We start from the raw sequence: 17,932 nt of genomic DNA, 5'->3' as shown, positions 1-17,932 counted from the left end.
AAGGGTCTAGAGGACAGTCTGGCAAATTTGCTCCGTTCCGAAGTGATTACTAGTGTACATCCATACAGCGAGGAACAGGTTTTTATTCATGCCTGTTTCTGATAAAGAAGTCTTCAGGGGCGTACAGGACAATACTAAAGTTGAGGCTTCTAAACAGATATGTCCAGGTAAAGCTTTTTTGGATAGAGGCAATAAATTAAATCCTGAACAAAATAAATAAGGTGAATTATTGGCTACCATAGACCTCCAAGACTTTTTTTTTTTTTTTTTTTCCATCTCCCTATTTCCAGACATTATTAGGCCAATGTCAGGTTCTGTATACTGGGCAAGCATTATCAATTTATTTGCCTCATGTACAGTCCGTCAACCACACCGAGAACTTTTACGAAGGTCTTTATCCCGTTTCTTGCGCAGTTAAGAAAACCGAAAATATCAATATGGCCGTACCTCAATGACTTGCTGGTGGCAGGAGAACCTGTTCAAACCAGAGTAAATCTAGTTATTATATTTCTTCAAGACCATGGATAACATACTTTAGAAAAGAGTCGTTTAAGCAAATCAAGTTTCTGGGAATACAGATAGACACCCTGTGGAATTCAGTGGCACACTCAGGAAAAAAAGGTGCATAATGATCCAGGCGTTGTCTTCTCGAATACAGTCACAACGCAGAATCTATACTAACACAGCTTTGTTTCTACGAATATTTTCCTCCACCCTAGATAGTGTCGTAGGCAAAATGGCATATGAGAATTTTAATGGGAGCTCCTGCTAAAACAGAAAATAAAGTTTACACAATTTCGATTAAGTTTTTTTTTTTTATCAGAACATAACTATTCATCTAATCCTCAGAGTCCTAATTTGATAATTTCCTGAGAGGGATTGTCATTATTCAATAAAAATAAGATAACCTGAAGAAGCCATGTGTGAAAAGTACACCCAATGATTCAACAATAATATGAACAAATTACATGTAATGACAGAAGGGGGAAAAGAGAATTTCCCCATACAAACAAAGCTTAGAGCAGCATAACCAAATATCTATCTTCACTACATTAGAGTGCCATGTAGGTGAGATTTGTCATAGCAGGTACTTAATACAAGATAGTCAACAAAACCAAACTTAGGGCAGTATCTAATTGGATGTGAAAAGCCACAAACGTGCGACAATTTTTCACCTGTGTGAACTTTTTGCCAAAAATGCGTATCGTGCAATTCAAATTGCTGCAGCTTTTCTCCATAGGCAAAAGCTGCAAAAAGTTTACACCATCTTCGAGCAGGTGAAAAGTTGTACAAAATCCCTATTTGTGGCCAAAAATGTTGGGACTTAGTTCAGAACCTTTTGGACTCCCCCATAATAACTTGTTAAACATTTATTATTATTATTTTATTTTTGCCTAACGAAATTCTTATTAATACCAGGCAATGTAAAGGCATAGTATTACAAATAAATATTTTTTGGTTAACTAAGTATTTCTCAGACCAGACTAATTCATAACCGATTTTGATGATTATGTGAAACTTTCCATTGTGGTGACTTTTTTTTTTTTTTTTTTTTTTAGTCAAATGAATAATAAATTTAACCTTGTGTAATTTTATCATATATGTGCTTTATGCAAACTTTCTGCTCACTGCTTATTTATTATCAGGGGATGATGTCACCGTGTATGGTGTTGTGATGCAACGGTGGAAGCCCCTTTATGTGGATACACGTTGCGACCTTGAGATAGTCCTAAAGGCCAACTACATAGCTGTGAATAATGAGCAGCCGTGTGGAGTGGTCATAAATGAGGAAGTGAGAAAAGAATATGAAGAATTCTGGGAAAGATTTAAGAACAATCCCTTAGCAGGTAAATTCTCCAGAATACCTAGATAAACCTTTTAGATTAATACAGTAGTTTTTATGTAGAATAAAGTTAAATCTGCACATACTGATGCATAGAATACCAAAAAGTATTTTCTTTTGATTAATATGTGTTTTCTTGACGTCTCCATTGACACATCTCACTGTTTACATTGTGTGTGAATTTTAAAGGAATATCCACCTTTCTAATGTTTTATATTACAGAAATATTTGAAATGCTCACTAGCCTTTCATCACAGCCTCTTCTAGTATTTCTGCATACAGCTGGTGTGCAGGTGACGGGTATCTGTTCATATTTGTCTGTGCTGCGAGTCTGCTTTCCTCTTGCTCACCATGATCCTTCATATACAATGTACAGTATTCTTTTAGGTGGGAGATGAGATCAAGGGGTTTATTTACGAAATTTCCGGTTGTAACCAGACACTTCTGTTCATGTTTATGCCCGATATTAAAAGGGCAGTGCTTTTACTATCAAGACACGACTATCACTGCCCTTTTACCTATCAGCCATAAACACGAACAGAAGTGTTGGGTTTTTCAACCCGATAAACTGTAAATAAACCCCTAAGTGTGTGAAGATTGAAGGCAGTACATCTAGAAAGCAATCAACAGTCTATTAATGGGGGAAGGCCTCTCTGTGGGCATTATTCAGCGTCACACGCATATGGGCTCGTAAATTGTGTCCACGAAATAACTTGCATATCTGCAATCTATTCAGAGTCAGGTGCATACTCCAATCTCCAGCTGTGGCTCCCTCCCTGTCGTACCTGGGTCTAATGCGTCCAGGGGCGGATTAAAGGCCAATCTGGGGCTGTGGCTGAAAATGTTTAAGGGCCTATTTATGACAAGTGGGGGAGGTGTGACCAATGCTGTGTGGTTGTGGCCTGTGCCATGTGGGCATTCACATTACCAATACCAATATCTCCCTAAACATGTGAAAGTAGGAAAATAGAATCACAATTTTAATATTTATTATTTATGGGCGACCATGTGGCCTGCTGGTGGCTGGCCATCATTATTCTGTCATGATGATGGGCCTATTTTGTAGCTGGAGGCCTGGATCTGTAGCTCCATCCGCCCCATTGTTAATCTGGCCCTGAATACGACTGTAGTCTTACTTTGGACATGGTTTCATTGTGATTTCTGAAATTGCTAAAAATAGCAGTACACAATAGAAGCACATTACAGTTAATACTTGGTTAGAGCCGACAATTACCCAAATGGATTGAAGCCTGTAAAATGTAGAGTGCATCAGATGCAGATAGAAAATGTTACATTTAAGTGTTGTCATTAATTAAAGTATGTGCAGGTTTCTCATTTCCAAACTGAATATGAAGCTTTCTTGGTGTGAAACGAGTGTGCCCAGCAGTATAAAATCACTTTTAAAACAGTGTTACAGCAGATTTGCATAAATTAGTGTTTTCATCATGTGAGACCAATCATATGCAGTCATCATTATCAGTGTTACACTCAGTGGCGGCTCCCGGCATGAGTAAGCCGGTCTGTCGCCCGGAGCGCCATGGTATCCGATGGGCGCAGGAAAAGACCCCGCCCCCTCAAACCCGGCGCTATCTTGATGGCATACGCTCGGGGAGGGAGCGGAGGAGAGAAGGGGCGGCAACACAGGACGGAGTTGGGCGCAGCCCAGTCTAGCACCGGCCCTGGTTACTCTTATATCTAGGTCATGCAACTCAGATATCTGAAATCTGTTCAGGTGAAAATGGCAATCTCCTGGTGATGTTAGACGCTCAGATGTGCTTGCCTTGAGCATGGTATAGTTTGTTGCCTTTGTTGTTGTAAGTAATGTGTCTCAATAAATCTGCACCAATTCTGAAATGTACTTTAGCCTAGGGTCAATCAACCACCTATGTTACCCTGGTCAACCTCATATCTATTTGGCTGACAAACTGAACCTCTTTCAGACTCTCTGTAAACAGTTTCAACACATTTCAGGTTTTAGCATCCTAGTATTCCTGCAGTATCTTTGTATTGGTTCTGGTTCCTATTTAGATGCCATATCTTACATCCACCTATGCAGATGGATTTGGGAGAAGGTACTTTGTGGATCCCTATTCTATTGACTGCTGTCTTTGGATAGCTCAGTGAGGTGAATGATCCATAATAAGATGCTGCTAATCCATGTTCTTCTAACAATGCCCTTTTTGTATTTGCCTTCAAGTAAAAAGATATCTATGCAAGTTTTAGTGCATGAAAGATCAGAACTCAGTGATGTGGTCTCACTCCACTCCTCTCCAAAGGTGGACTGATGTTGATTTTGTTCTGTTAGATTGGACTCAGACTTAGTCTGCCAGGCATGCAGAATGCAGGGTTTCTGGTCTTCAACTGAGACTTTTCTTAACATCCTGGAGCTTCAGGGATAGACTCATTTTCTGTAGGCCAGGGCAAACCGTATGGTTGGTCAATGTAACAAAGTTTCTCATTTAACAAGAATGCTAGAACCACAGCTAAAGCAGATCAAATCTTCTGGTTATGAGGTCCTTCCTGATGAGCACTTACAGTATATGTCAATAGAATTGTAAGACTGATTTACCCCATCCACACAGCCTACTCCAATCTCTCACAAAGCCCTTCTCACAAAAATAATCTCCACGGCCAAGCTATATAATGATATGACTCTTAAAGCACTAATTGTCAAGCCCAAGGATTTTTCACAGTATTTCAGATGATCCTGAAGGCACATATCATGTGGGGCATATTATAGGTTTTGTGACCACAATATTCTGTGGTGTGTGTGTGACTATATACTTAATAACAGTTTAGCTTTAGTTCAGAGCAGACTTGACCAATGGTTAGTCTTGAGCTTATGCAAGGTCCATGTTTCTGCACTTTTGGTTCTCTTTCAGATGTTGCTTGGCTAGTGATAATGTTGTCGTTTGCAGAAATTGCTAACAGAATGTTGTGTAGTATGTGCAGCGTAACTGTGTCCCATCTTGAAATGATCCTAGAGGAAAAATGTATTTCTTCTTTGGGGTCCATAGGGTGCACAGAAATTACCTTGTGGTATGGTATGTGGTTGGAGTTATCCAGGCACCAAACAGTTAACAAGCTCTCAGCTCCCTGAATGCACTGGGTCCTCCTCCACATATACCCCGCCCCTGGCTACAAGTAGTTAGTCTTTTGTTTGGTGCACAGGAGTGCACCTTACTGAACAGTGGAACTGCTGCAGCAGTCCCAAACAAGTTATTTTTTTATATTTTCATTATGAGTAAGCAGCACTAGGCGTCCGGATGGACTCCCGTGCTGCTGCTCCATTTTCCTCCGCCGGCGCCACAACACCAGTGAGGGAACCGGTAATTTGTGGGTGTGAAAAGCTGAGCCAAGGACTTCAGTCGGTGACGCAGGTAAGGTGGTTCCCCGCGGCCGCTGACGGCATGGAACCACGTGGCAGTCCGTGCCTCCGGCGGTGGAGACCCGCCGGAGGATGCTGTAGTCAGGAGCCAGGTAAACTGCCTCCCACACTAGATTACCGGGACATGAGTGATCCTGACAGCCGGGGGCAAAGTAAATGGCGGCGGCCATGTCGGTGTGCCGGGTGGACCTATACAGCATAGGGGAGGTACGCTCATCCCCGGTGGCCCCTGCCCCAACCAAGAAGCTGGTCCAGTGTTGAGGTTTCCCGCGTCTGGGTTGCTCCGCCCAGCCTCCCTGTACATGAATCTTCCAGAGATCACTCTCAGGAGGTTGGGGCTGTCTCCCTTGTATGCCTCTCCTTAGGTGATTAGATTATACAGAGCTTGATATCCTACTTGGCCTGAGGCTATTCGTAGTTGACTAAAGAGCTTATTGCATATATATAATATATATTTGATATCTTTTGCATTGCATGTGACTTGTGAAATCTGCTGTGTGTTATACTGCCTTTTTGTTCCTGAATAACTGTCAGTTATAGCAATTACTGCTGTTTCTCCTCATAAGCCCTCTGCTTCAGGTGTGTGGGTTATTTTGGGTGTGAAACATTGCATAGCATTAGTGATATTATGTCCAAAGTATTTATACAAAGAAACTGAGAAAAGGGTGACTGAAGGCCCTGTGCTGGTGTCATGTATGGCCTGTAAAGCGGGGTTATCCCCTCAGGATTTCATACAAGATGGATTAAGTGGTCACTGTTTTAAAGAGTCACCACATCAGTCAAACCTACCAGTTCCTGGGCAGGAACCCCCTTGGGCTTCCTTTTCCCAGATCATGGCGGAGGTTGTAGACTGGTTGGCGGCTCCTAGGCTGGCTCCGACTATGGGGCTACAACCTACTGTTTATGCCCCCTATGCATCCGTTCTGGATGGACGTTTATGCCCACTCAGGTCAGAGTATGGCTTCGTCCTCTGCTGCCTTTCAGCAACCACTGCAAGCAGCTAGACCGGTACAGCCTTAAACCAGAATGCGTTCAGCTTCATCCTATCACTCCGTCCAGCCTGCTGACTCCGGTGCATCTTCTGATGAGTGTGGGGATATACAGGGCTCCCCTCGGGAATCTCTCTCGGGAGAGGAGGACCATTTTCTAACAGCTGATGTCCCCTCCTTGATTAGGGCGGTCAAAGCTGTGCTAAATATAGATAATGAAGAGCCAGTACAAAGAGAGGCTCCAGTATTTAAATGCCAGAAAGTTGTGAAAGCTGAATTTCCCAAATCTGAGCACCTCTCGGAACTTATGGGGGAAGCATTGAGTTCTCCGGATAGGTGATTCCATATTACAAAAAAGGTTATGGCCTTATACCCCCTTCCACCAGACGAACAGTGTTCGCAAATACGCGCTATAGCACGTATTTTACCCGATATCGGGCATTGGGGACCCACTTTTTTAAAGTAGCCGGGTCCCCGGGGACACGCTGTGCTGTGGCCAATCCCTGACAGCTGGCTGCAGCACAGCGCGTTCCCCTGCAGAGACAGACCTAACGCTGTCTGTTAGAGCAGCCAATGAGAGTCAGATAGACTCTCATTGGCTGCTGCTGTGGAAAGCCGTGCTGGGATCAAGTGTCTGATCCCAGCATCGGCACAGCATCCGTGCCCGGCGCTGGGACAGTGTTTGTTCCCAGCGCCGGGTAAGCCACCACGGCGGGTACCTGGTGAAGGGACCCCTGGTCCCTTCCACCAGTGGCGCCGAGAGAAGCTTGGCTCCGGGCACGAGCTGAACGGAGCTCGCTACCCGGAAGCCAAGTAGCGGCGGCGGTGGTTTGGCACTGGCCGCTAGCTGTTGGCTCGCGGTCCAGCAGCCAATAGGAGGCAGACGCGACGAGCCAATCCGGCTCGCCGCGTCATAGCCCCGCCCACTCGCGGCATCTTGAAAAGACGCCGCTGAGCGGGAAAGTTCAGTCCGTCGGCGAAGGGGAGGAGTAAAGACCTCCCGAAGAGAGGAGCGGCGCGGCAACTGTTCCGGCGGCCGCGCAAGAGGCCAGAAGACTGCGTGATCAACAAGGAAGAGGCGTTGCCGCTTGCCTGGACGGGCCAGCGGCAGACTGAAGCTGAGGACCGAAGAGGACTGCGGGGGAGGAAAGCAAAAGAGCTATCGAAGCTCCCCCCCGCAGCCTCTTCCACCGTGCGGGTAGGCGGCCTTGGGCCACCGTTATTTACCCCTCCCTAGACCACCAGGGTTGTCGGGCACTAGGCCCGTGGGATAAATTCAGGCAATAGGCCTGTGGGTCTATAGGCGGGCACAAGGCCCGAGCAACATAGGGGCATTAGGCCCAATTGAAGGTATATGCCCCCCAAATAGGTGTGTGACTTGGGCATTAGGCCCAGGTCACTAGAGGGCCCACCAATTTGTCCTTTAGTGGCCTGAGCCTAATGCCCAGGTCACTCACACCTATTGGGGCAGATACCTTCATTGAACTGCTTAGGTGGTTGAAGGCCTATGGTGGGCAATGCATAGGGGGACCACCTGCTGCTGGGGGGGCAATGCACAGGGGGACCTGCTGCTGGGGGGGCAATGCACAGGGGGACCTGCTGCTGGGGTGGCAATGCACAGGGGGACTGCAGGGCATTAATGTGTGGCATCATTTTGTATGGAGTATTACTGCATGGCATAATGTGTAAAGGCTGGGCTTTGCTGTGGCACAATGTGTAAAGGGCATTAATGTGCGAAATAATGTGTAAAGACCGAGCATTTATACTTTGATAAATATGCCTATTACCTAAAGTGGCTAACCATAATATCACTTTAAAACGGAAACATATGAATTAATTACAAAGGTTCTGTGACTGGCTGACTTCATGCCTGGATTTCACCTGGTGTTAATAAGCCACAGAACCTGTGTAATCCATGAGTGTCCCAGTTTAAAGGGATAATATGGTAAACCTACTTATTCACTATGGGTTTTGTGAACAGACAAGTCATATTACCTGAAAGATCATGGAGGAATTAAAACATGCATTTAAGGGGCTTGTGGGGAATTCTGATGCTGCTGGGGGTATCAGATCTGCATTTTAGGGGCATGTGGGGAGGTCTGAGAGGCATAATGGGAGCTCTAAAACAGATTGTTGCTGCGGTGGCAGACTCTAAAACGACTGGTCTACCTTCAGCATCCACTCCTAGATCTAGGCAGTAATCCTTTCGAACCTTTCAGCCGCAAGGAAAAGCAAAAGGTCAGTCTTCCTCTAGAACCAATTCTTGCTGGAAACCGTAATCTAAGAAACCCTGGCCAAACAGACGTCCGGCTTCCAGGTCCTAGGATAAATCCGCGGCCTGATGGGGTGGCCCTCCCCCTAGGGGATCCTAGGCTAGGAGGCCGACTTCTTCAGTTTTCGGATACCTGGCATCTCATAACAGACACCTGGGTTCAGGAGGGGGCATCTCAAGGGTATGCCCTTACCTTCTGGAGAAGTCCCCGCAAAGGTTTTTTTTTTTTTTTTAACAACTCCTGCAGCGAGGTCTGCGAATGCCTTGGCCCTCCAGCAGGCCATTCATTCTCTGCTGGCTTCGGGGTAATAATCCGGGTTCCAGCGAATCATCTAGGAAAGGGTTATTTATTCCAACCTATTTTTGATCCAAAAACCCAATGGGTCTCACCGGCCTATTCTGAATCTAAAGAGCCTCAATGCATTTATCCGGGTGCTCAGATTCCGTATGGAAGCCCTTCGGTCAATTTTGTTGGCAATGGAACTAGGGGATTTTATGGTGTCTTTGGGCATTTAAGGATGCATATCTACATGTGCCAATTACACTGTCCCACCAACTGTTTCTGAGGTTTGCGGTGCTGCACAAACATTTCCAATTTCAGGCCCTGCCTTTAGGGTTGTCAACAGCCCCTCGGGTGTTCACCAAAATCATGGTGGTAATGACTGTCTGCCTCAGGCGCCAGGGAGTCAGAATACTGCCATACCTGGACGATCTCCTGATATTGGCACAATCTCCACAGTTGTTGCAGCATCCATCTCAGACTGACTATTACTTGTCTACTACACAGACACTGCTGGATCATAAATTGTAAGAAGTCGTCACTTCTCTCAGTACAACAGATGGTGCATTTAGGGGCATGCTTGGATTTTCTGGCACAGAGGATATATCTGTCAGAAGGCGAGATTGCGGCCCTTATGTTGCGGATACATAGGTTTCTCCACAACCAGTCAGTATCTATTCACTCAGCGATGCAGGTTCTGGGATCCATGGTGTGCACCTTTGACATGATGGAATATGCTCAATTCCACTCCAGACCATTGCAATGGTTAATCCTCACACCGGAACGGGGAGTACCACTCAGTCAGAGATGATCCGTCTCTTTACAGAAGTGCGACTGTCCTTGTCATGGTGGTTACAGATGTTTTGTCTCAACAGGGGTCACCCATTCTGGATTTCAGATTGGGTGTTCACCACTATTGATGCCAGCCTCCCCGGATAGGGCGCAGTGACTGGTCGACACACATTTCAGGAAAAAATGGATGACTAGGGAAAATCTCCTGTCCGTAAATGTCCTGGAACTACGTGCAGTATTCAGAGCACTCGATCAGACACAGGAGGCACTAAAGGGCAGGCCTGTCCAGGTACTGTCCGACAACATCACCGCAGTAACCTACCTCAACCATCGGGGCGGCACACAGTCAGGCTGCCATGGTGGAAGTATCAAACATTCTGGTCTAGGCAGAATGTCATCTTCCAGCGATCTTGGCAGTGTTTATACCGGGAATCCTCAATTGGGAAGCTGTCTTCCTAAGTCTGCAGAATATACACGCCGGCGAGTGTGCTCTTCATCCACTGGTATTTCAGAGCCTAGTGGACAGATGGGGTCTCCCAGAGGTAGATCTTATGGCCTCAGGCCACAGCCACAGGGTCCCTAGGTACGGGTACAGAACCAGGGATCCTGCAGCCGAGTTTGTAGACTCTCTAGCAGTGAAGTAGGACTTAAGACTGGCGTATCTGTTTCCTCTGTTTTCCCTTCTTCCAAGGGTCATCAGGAAGTTCAAGCAGGAGGGCGGGACAGTAATACTGATAATCCCTGCTTGGCCCAGACGCCATTGGTTATCCGACCTCCAGAGTCTCTCCGTAGACACTCCGTGGCCTCTTCCTCTAAGGCCGGACCAGTTAATACAGGGTCCTGCCTGTATCTGGACCTTCCTCATCTGTCTTTGACGGCGTAGCTCTTGAAACTTCCATATTTAGAGCCAAAGGTTTTTCCACTTCTGTAATTCAGATAATGCTTACACCTTGCTCTGCCCGCAGTTATTACAGAATTTGGCACTCGTATTTTCAGTGGTGTGAACATATAAAATATGATCCTGAAATGTTAAGGGTCTCTCGAGTGCTTTCTTTTCTTCAGGCTGGATTAGACCGGGGTCTCTCCGTCTGGTCACCATGAGGGTTCAGGCATCTGCACTTGCACTTGGTTTCAGCGAAGGATCGCCCCGTTGCCTGATGTTAGGACATTTCAGGGTGTTCTGAGGGTTTGGTCTCCTTTTTGTCCCTCCGATAGCTACATGGGATTTGCCATTGGTTTTCAGGGCTCTACAGGCTTCCCCATTCGAACCCCTGAAATCAGTAAACCTAAACTGGTTGACAGCAAAGACCGTTTATCTTTTTGTTATCGCCTCTGCTCATAGGGTCTCTGATTTGGCAGCCCTTTGTTTTCGCTCTCCTTTTTTGATTTTTCATCAGGATAGAGCTGCTCTTCGTACTACGGCAGGTTACCTTCCTAAGGTTGTGTCCCGTTTTCATGTAAATTAAGAAATTGTGGTCCCAGCCTTCCAGTCTTTAGGTCTCTCGGTAGGTGAAGCTTCTCTGGATGTTGTACGAATCTACATGGATCGCACCAATTCCATTAGGAAGTCAGATTCTCTTTTTGTGTTGCATGGCTGTCATAAGCGAGGCTGGCCAGCTAACAAACCTTCCGTACCTGCCGTAGTACCTTCCGACTGGAAGGTAATTTCTGTGGACCTTAGGGACCCCGAAGAAATTAAGAATTATGGTATAACATACCTTTTTTGTTAATGCTTTTTCTTCGAGGTCCACAGGACACCCTCCCTAATGCACCTGGTGTTATTGGGTAATCCAGCGTTTTGCAACCACTGTGCCATGGCACACTAGTGTGCCGCGAGCGGTTGTCAGCTCAACGCACTTGTACAGTAGTGTGTTTTATTCCTGTGGAGGCCAATATGTGTGTATATTTTTATGTGGGAGCCAATGTTTGTTTTTTGTTTTTTTTTCATTGGTCACGCACACCGCATAGCCGTTAGTGTGCCCTAGCAATTTTAAAATCTTGTTTAGTGTGCTTCGAGTTGAAAATCACTTGGGTAACCTTTTTTCTTTTTTGTATTTTTTGTGATTCCCTTTTCTTAGAGTGGTTCTAAAGTACAATTGTCCTTCTCATATTTTTCCTTCTCCTGCTTTGGGCTTTATAACAAACTACCTGTAGCCAGGGGCAGGGTATATATGGCGGAGGACCCAGTGCATTCTGGGACCTGAGAGCTTGTTTAACTGTTTAGTGCCTGGATCACTCCAACCACATAGCCCATGGTAATTTCTGTGGACCCTATGGACCTCGAAGAAAAAGAGACAAAGGTGTGTTATCCCGTAACTCTTAATTTTATTAACAGGTCGTAATGAGATCCTAGCCAGCCTATGCCCACAGGTATTTGGCATGTTTGTCGTGAAGCTGGCAGTAGCCATGGTATTGGCTGGAGGAGTACAGAGAATTGATTCTGTTGGAACCAGAGTGAGAGGTATGTATTTGTAAAATGCACGCTTATGCTGTATTAGGGGTATATTGACTAAAGTGCAGGTTTTTAGAAATGGTTGCTATAGGCAACAAATCCAATCATATTCTACTTTTCATTTATCTAGCACCTTCTAGGAGATAATATAGTAGCTATAATCCGATTCGTTTCTATCGGCAACAACTCCACTTCTAAAAACCCACACTTTAGTAAATATACCCCTTATTCTCTAACTTGGTTGCATGAAATTAAATGTATGTAATTTATAGTTAAACAAACACATCCATAATATGAAATTGGTTTCATTAGAAAGGTTCAAAATATCTCCTGTCTTTTTAAGGTCATTGTAGCTTATTTATTTCTTTATACTCTTAAGGGGCACATCCACTTGCCAACTGTGAAACGACCCTGTAATCGTGCAGTCGTTTCACAGTGTGTGATGTGCCTACACTGAACATTCAGTCGTTCAGTGTAGGCACATCAATCATCTCCGTACATGCTCAACCTGACGTTATCGTCAGGTTGACCAGCATATTCGGGCAATGATAGATGTCAAAAAAGTCCAGAGGGCACGCTCATCGCTGGTCGTTTCTACTTCAGGGTCCATAGGGTATCCACAGGATACCTTGGGGTATAGGTGTGACGTCAGTCGCAGGGCACCAAAGAGTTAAGCTTTCAGCCTCCCAGGATGCACTAGGTCCCCCTCCTATACCCCGCCCCCGGGCCAAGGCACCTCAGTTTAGTTTGGTGCCCGGCCGGAGTCGGGTGCACCTGTTGGAGTGGGGGCTAGAAGAGCCCCTGAAGCTTATTCTTCATGCAGCTGTGGCTGCACATCTGGATGAACAGCATGGACAGTCAGTCCTGACGTCCATGCTGTCTTCCCTACACCCCGCCGGTACCAGAACGCCGGTACTGATCCGGGGATGCTGGTGGGCGTCTGGGGTCACAGCTAGCGGTGACCCCAGATGCTCCGGACCATGGCCGGATTCAAGGGGGACAGAGGTAAGCAGCGGGGTCCCGCGGTGGGTCCCCGCTGATCACATGGTCCTAAGTCCCCAGGCAGGGGGCTCCCTGGGGACTGGCTGCAGCGTGGAGCCAGGCGACCAACCTGCGCTTCCACTACCCCCTGGGACAGCGGACCGCAGCAGAGCGGTAGCGCTGCGGCGTCCCAGGGGTTAAATGCATGCCAGGGGAGCGCGCCTTCCCTGTCTCACAGCCGGCGCCTCCCCCGCTGCACACAGCCCTCTCTGCATGCTGCCGACTGGTCCTGTGGCAGCGCTCCTCCCCCAGGCCAGCCTCCTCTCTGCTCCTCGGCGGCCATCTTCTCCAGAACGCATGGTGAACGCTGCTGGAAGCGCTGGACGGAAAGTGGTCTGGGTCCCCCCGCATACCTCTCCTCCGCTGTGGTCAGGTCTGTGTATGCAGCGCTGTGTCCTACCAGGCCCTGTGTCTGTGTAGTTGAGTGATCAGCGCTGTTAGTGCAGGAATTGTTATTTTTCTGCATTGTATGTGACTGTGCTAGCGCTGCTGCCTGTAATCTTTTCTTCTCTAAACTGTCAGCTTTATTACTGTCCCTGTTCTTTCTGCTAAAGCCCTTGCGGTGCGGTGCTGCAGGGTGGTCTCTCGCCTATTTAATACTTAATTGGTGAGAGAGGTCACATACGTGGTGCCATCATGTCTGAAAGTGATTTTCCCCTCCGGCTACAGTGTACCACGTGCAAAGTACCGTTAGCGGAGGGGGAGGGTAGCGCGGAGGGCCTTTGCCGGCAGTGTTTGTCCATGGCGCGGCCTATTACGGTTACAGCACCGGTACAGGAGCCGCCCTGGGCTTGTTTCGCTCAGGCGTTAACAGCTTTAGTGGGCCAGTTAGCTCCGCAGCCCGCGTTTACTCCGATGGGTTTGTCCCAGCAGTCTGTGGTGTCGTCACCCATGCAGGGGTTCCCACGACAATTGGTGGTACCCCACAGTCTCCCTATTTCCCCGCTCCCGGGTTCTCAGGAGCCAGCGTGGGTTAACTCCCTGACGAGTTCTGTACAGCACTTGTCGGATGTGTTGCAAGGGGAGTCTGTGATGCGGTCTCATAAAAGGCCGGTGGCGTCTCTGTCCGCTCCTTATGAGGATGACGAAGGGACGTCTGATGATGGGGAGATTCTAGATCCTTACGATCAGGAACCTCTCCATACTAAGGACGCTGATGCTAAGTCCAAAGTATATATTCCTGGACTTATTCGGGCGGTCCGCACAGCCTTGGTGATTGAGGACGAAGTTCCCCCAGCGGCTAAATCTAAGTATGCCTTTTTCAAAGATGTAAAGGGCGATGCCACAGTCTTTCCTCTTTCGGGTCAGTTGGTGGACCATTTAGAGGAGGCGTGGAAACAACCTGGCAAAAGATACCAGCCGCAGAGACGCCTGGCGGTGGCTTATCCGTTCGCGGATAATTATTTTGCGAAGTGGGAATCCCCTCCACAGGTGGATTCTCACGTGACCCGTCTTGTCCGTAGTGCCACATTGCCGATGCCATCCATGTCCTCCCTTAAGGATGCTACGGACCGCAAGGTAGAAATCTGCCTGAAGTCCGCTTATTCCCTTGCAGGGGGGGCAGCACGGCCGGCTATGGCCATTTGCTGGGTTGCCAGAGCGATGGAGCGCTGGGCGGATTCATTAGAGGCTTCTTTTGAATCCGACTGTCCGGCCGATCAGGCGGAGTTGATTGGCAATCTCCGTGATTCGGCCACCTACATCAACGAGGCGGCTCTAGACATTAGTACTCTGGTGTCTAGAATTTCTTCAGCAGCGGTAGCTGCTCGTCGCACCTTGTGGCTGCGATCCTGGAAGGCGGACGCAGATTCCAAGAAAGGTCTGGAAGCGTTGCCGTTTACCGGAGAAGTTCTCTTCGGTCCGGATCTGGATAAGATTGTGGCCACGCTGGCGGCAGCCAAATCTGCCTGTCTCCCGTCGGCCGCTGCTCCTTCTGGTTCGGGACCATCGTCCTTTCGGTCATCTAGGGCCCAGGGCAGGCCCAAACCACAGTCGTTTCCTCGACAGGCTGGCCCTAAGAAATCGGTCAAGCCCCGGAAGCAGGCATGGAGTACCAGACGTCCGGCCCCCAAGCCAGATGGCAAGCCTGCGGCCTGACGGTCCGGGCCTCCCTTTGGGGGATCCCAGGGTGGGAGGCCGCCTGCTACAGTTCGCCCAGTGTTGGTCGACCACTACGACAGACACTTGGGTTCTGGAGGTGGTTTCCCACGGATACGCCCTCTCCTTCCGGCACAGACCCCCGGCTCGCTTCTTCACCACGGGTCTCCCATCAGACCGGAACAAGGCTACGGAGCTGCGGAAGGTATTGCACACTATGCTCCAGGCTGGAGTTATAGTGGCGGTTCCATTCTCCCAGAGGGGCCAGGGTTTCTATTCAAATCTATTTTTGGTACAGAAACCCAATGGGTCATATCGTCCGATTCTCAACCTCAAAGCACTCAACAAGTCTTTGCGGGTCCCGAAGTTTCGGATGGAGACCCTACGGTCCATCATTCTGGCGCTGGAACCTGGGGACTACTTGGTGTCATTGGACATACAGGACGCTTACCTGCATGTCCCTATTCTTTGGCGCCATTAACAGTTCCTCAGGTTTGCAATCAGCAGCGACCACTTCCAGTTTCGGGCGTTACCTTTTGGCCTGGCAACAGCACCACGTGTTTTCACCAAGGTGATGGCGGTCATGGCGGCTTCTCTGCGGCTGCAGGGAGTCCGCATGTTGCCGTATTTGGACGACCTGTTATTGGTGGCAGGATCTCCAGAGCTCCTGTTACGCCACTTGGACCTGACCATTGCACTGCTGCAACGGCACGGCTGGCTAATCAACTGGCAGAAGTCCACTCTAATCCCGTCTCGGAGGATTCTGCATCTTGGAGCCTTATTGGACTCGGGACAGCAAAGGATCTTCGTGACGGAGGACAAGATCTCTGCTTTACAGTCAAGGGTGCGCAGTTGTCTGCACAGCCGCCGGGTGTCCTTACACTCGGCGATGAGGTTACTGGGCTCCATGGTGTCGGTGTTCGACATGGTGGAATACGCCCAGTTTCACTCCAGACCTCTGCAGCACCTGATCCTGTCCAAGTGGAATGGGCTGACTCAGTCTCTGAAGTCCCAGACGATTGTGCTCACCCAGGAGGTTCGCCTGTCCCTTACGTGGTGGTTACAGACGACCCACCTCAACAAGGGACGTCCGTTCTGGGTTCCAAATTGGGTCCTGTTGACAACGGACGCCAGTCTTCGGGGCTGGGGAGCAGTTTCGGGTCCACACTTGTTCCAGGGCAGGTGGACGCCGACAGAAGCGGAGCTTCCAATAAATATCTTGGAACTCCGTGCGGTCTTCAATGCTCTCCAGCAGGCACAGCGGTTTCTCCAGGGTCGCCCGGTGCAGGTCCAGTCGGACAACGCTACCACCGTGGCCTACATAAACAGGCAAGGAGGAACTCGCAGTCGGGCGGCTCTCGTAGAGGTCTCTCGGATCCTGGTTTGGGCGGAGCGCAATCTTCCGGCCATATCAGCGGTCTTCATCCCGGGAGTGCTCAATTGGGAGGCGGACTTTCTAAGTCGCCAGGACGTTCATCCGGGGGAATGGTCCCTGCACCCGGACGTTTTTCAACTACTGGTGGACAGGTGGGGTCTTCCAGAAATCGACCTCATGGCGTCCCGGCACAACAACAAGTTGCCGGTGTACGGGTCTCGCACAAGAGACGAAGGGGCGTCTCTGGTGGATGCTCTGTCCGTCCGGTGGACGTTCCGGTTCGCATACCTGTTCCCTCCGGTCTCCCTTCTTCCACGGGTAATCCGGAAATTCAAACAGGAAGGAGGGACGCTCCTGTTGATAGCTCCCGCGTGGCCCAGACGGCACTGGTTCTCAGACCTTCAGGGTCTGTCCGTGGACATTCCTCTGCGGTTGCCGCTACGACCGGACCTTCTGTCTCAGGGTCCTTGCCTTCACCCGGACCTGACTCGGCTGTCTTTGACGGCGTGGCTGTTGAGACGGCCATGCTGAGGTCCCGGGGGTTTTCCAGCTCTGTGGTGCGTACCATGTTACGAGCTCGGAAACCGTCTTCCGCGAGGATATACCATCGCGTGTGGCATACGTTCTTCCAGTGGTGTCGACCGAGAGGTTATGCACCGCGGGAGTTTCGTCTGTCTCGGATTCTCGCCTTCCTGCAAGCGGGACTAGATCATGGGCTTCGCCTTGCTTCTTTGAAGGTACAGGTTTCGGCCCTATCTGTCTGGTTTCACCGTAGGATTGCTACAATCCCGGATGTGCGCACCTTTATGCAGGGTGTTCTCCGCATTCAGCCGCCCTTTGTTCCACCTGTGGCGCCTTGGGATTTGGCTGTGGTCCTGAGGGCTCTCCAAGGACCGCCGTTTGAACCACTGGGCTCAGTGGATCTTAAATGGCTAACAGCTAAGACTGTTTTCCTTCTGGCCATTGCTTCGGCCAGACGTGTTTCTGAGTTAGGGGCTCTTTCTTGTAGACCCCCTTTCTTGGTTTTTTATGGGAACAGGGCAGTGCTCCGCACTCGGCCCGAGTTTCTTCCCAAAGTTATTTCCCAGTTTCATATTAACGAGGAAATAGTTGTTCCGGCCTTTAACTCACCGGGTCTTTCCGTGGGTGAGGCCTCTTTGGATGTTGTGCGGGCCTTAAGGACTTATGTTGACCGCACTTCTTCGTTTAGGAAGTCGGACGCTTTGTTTGTCCTCTTTGGCTTCCGTAAAAAGGGTTGGCCTGCTTCAAAGCAAACTTTGGCAGCCTGGATCCGTATGGCTATTTCTGAAGCTTATCTTCATGAAGGCCTACCGGTCCCTCCTTCTCTGAAGGCTCATTCCACTAGGTCTGTGGGTCCTTCGTGGGCAGCTCGACGTGGTGCC

At 48.8% G+C, this 17,932-nt stretch overlaps 1 protein-coding gene across 3 annotated transcripts in view; it reads left to right on the top strand.

Moving 5' to 3' along the window:
• The window catches only part of MCM9 (minichromosome maintenance 9 homologous recombination repair factor), a 137,253-nt gene that overhangs the window by 33,168 nt on the left and 86,153 nt on the right, over positions 1–17,932 (top strand). For all 3 annotated transcript variants that reach the window (XM_088480980.1, XM_088480978.1, XM_088480979.1), the window contains exons 6-7: positions 1,647–1,847; positions 11,900–12,025. In XM_088480980.1, the coding sequence (XP_088337106.1) occupies positions 1,647–1,847; positions 11,900–12,025 (327 nt within the window). The remainder of the gene's footprint in view (positions 1–1,646; positions 1,848–11,899; positions 12,026–17,932) is intronic.

Source organism: Taudactylus pleione, unplaced genomic scaffold, assembly GCF_031769625.1.
Source record: "Taudactylus pleione unplaced genomic scaffold, aTauple2 ptg000259l, whole genome shotgun sequence".
NCBI classification, from domain to species: domain Eukaryota; kingdom Metazoa; phylum Chordata; class Amphibia; order Anura; family Myobatrachidae; genus Taudactylus; species Taudactylus pleione.
The sequence above is the reverse complement of the archived record's forward strand: the minus strand, read 5'-3'. Positions and strand labels throughout refer to the sequence as shown.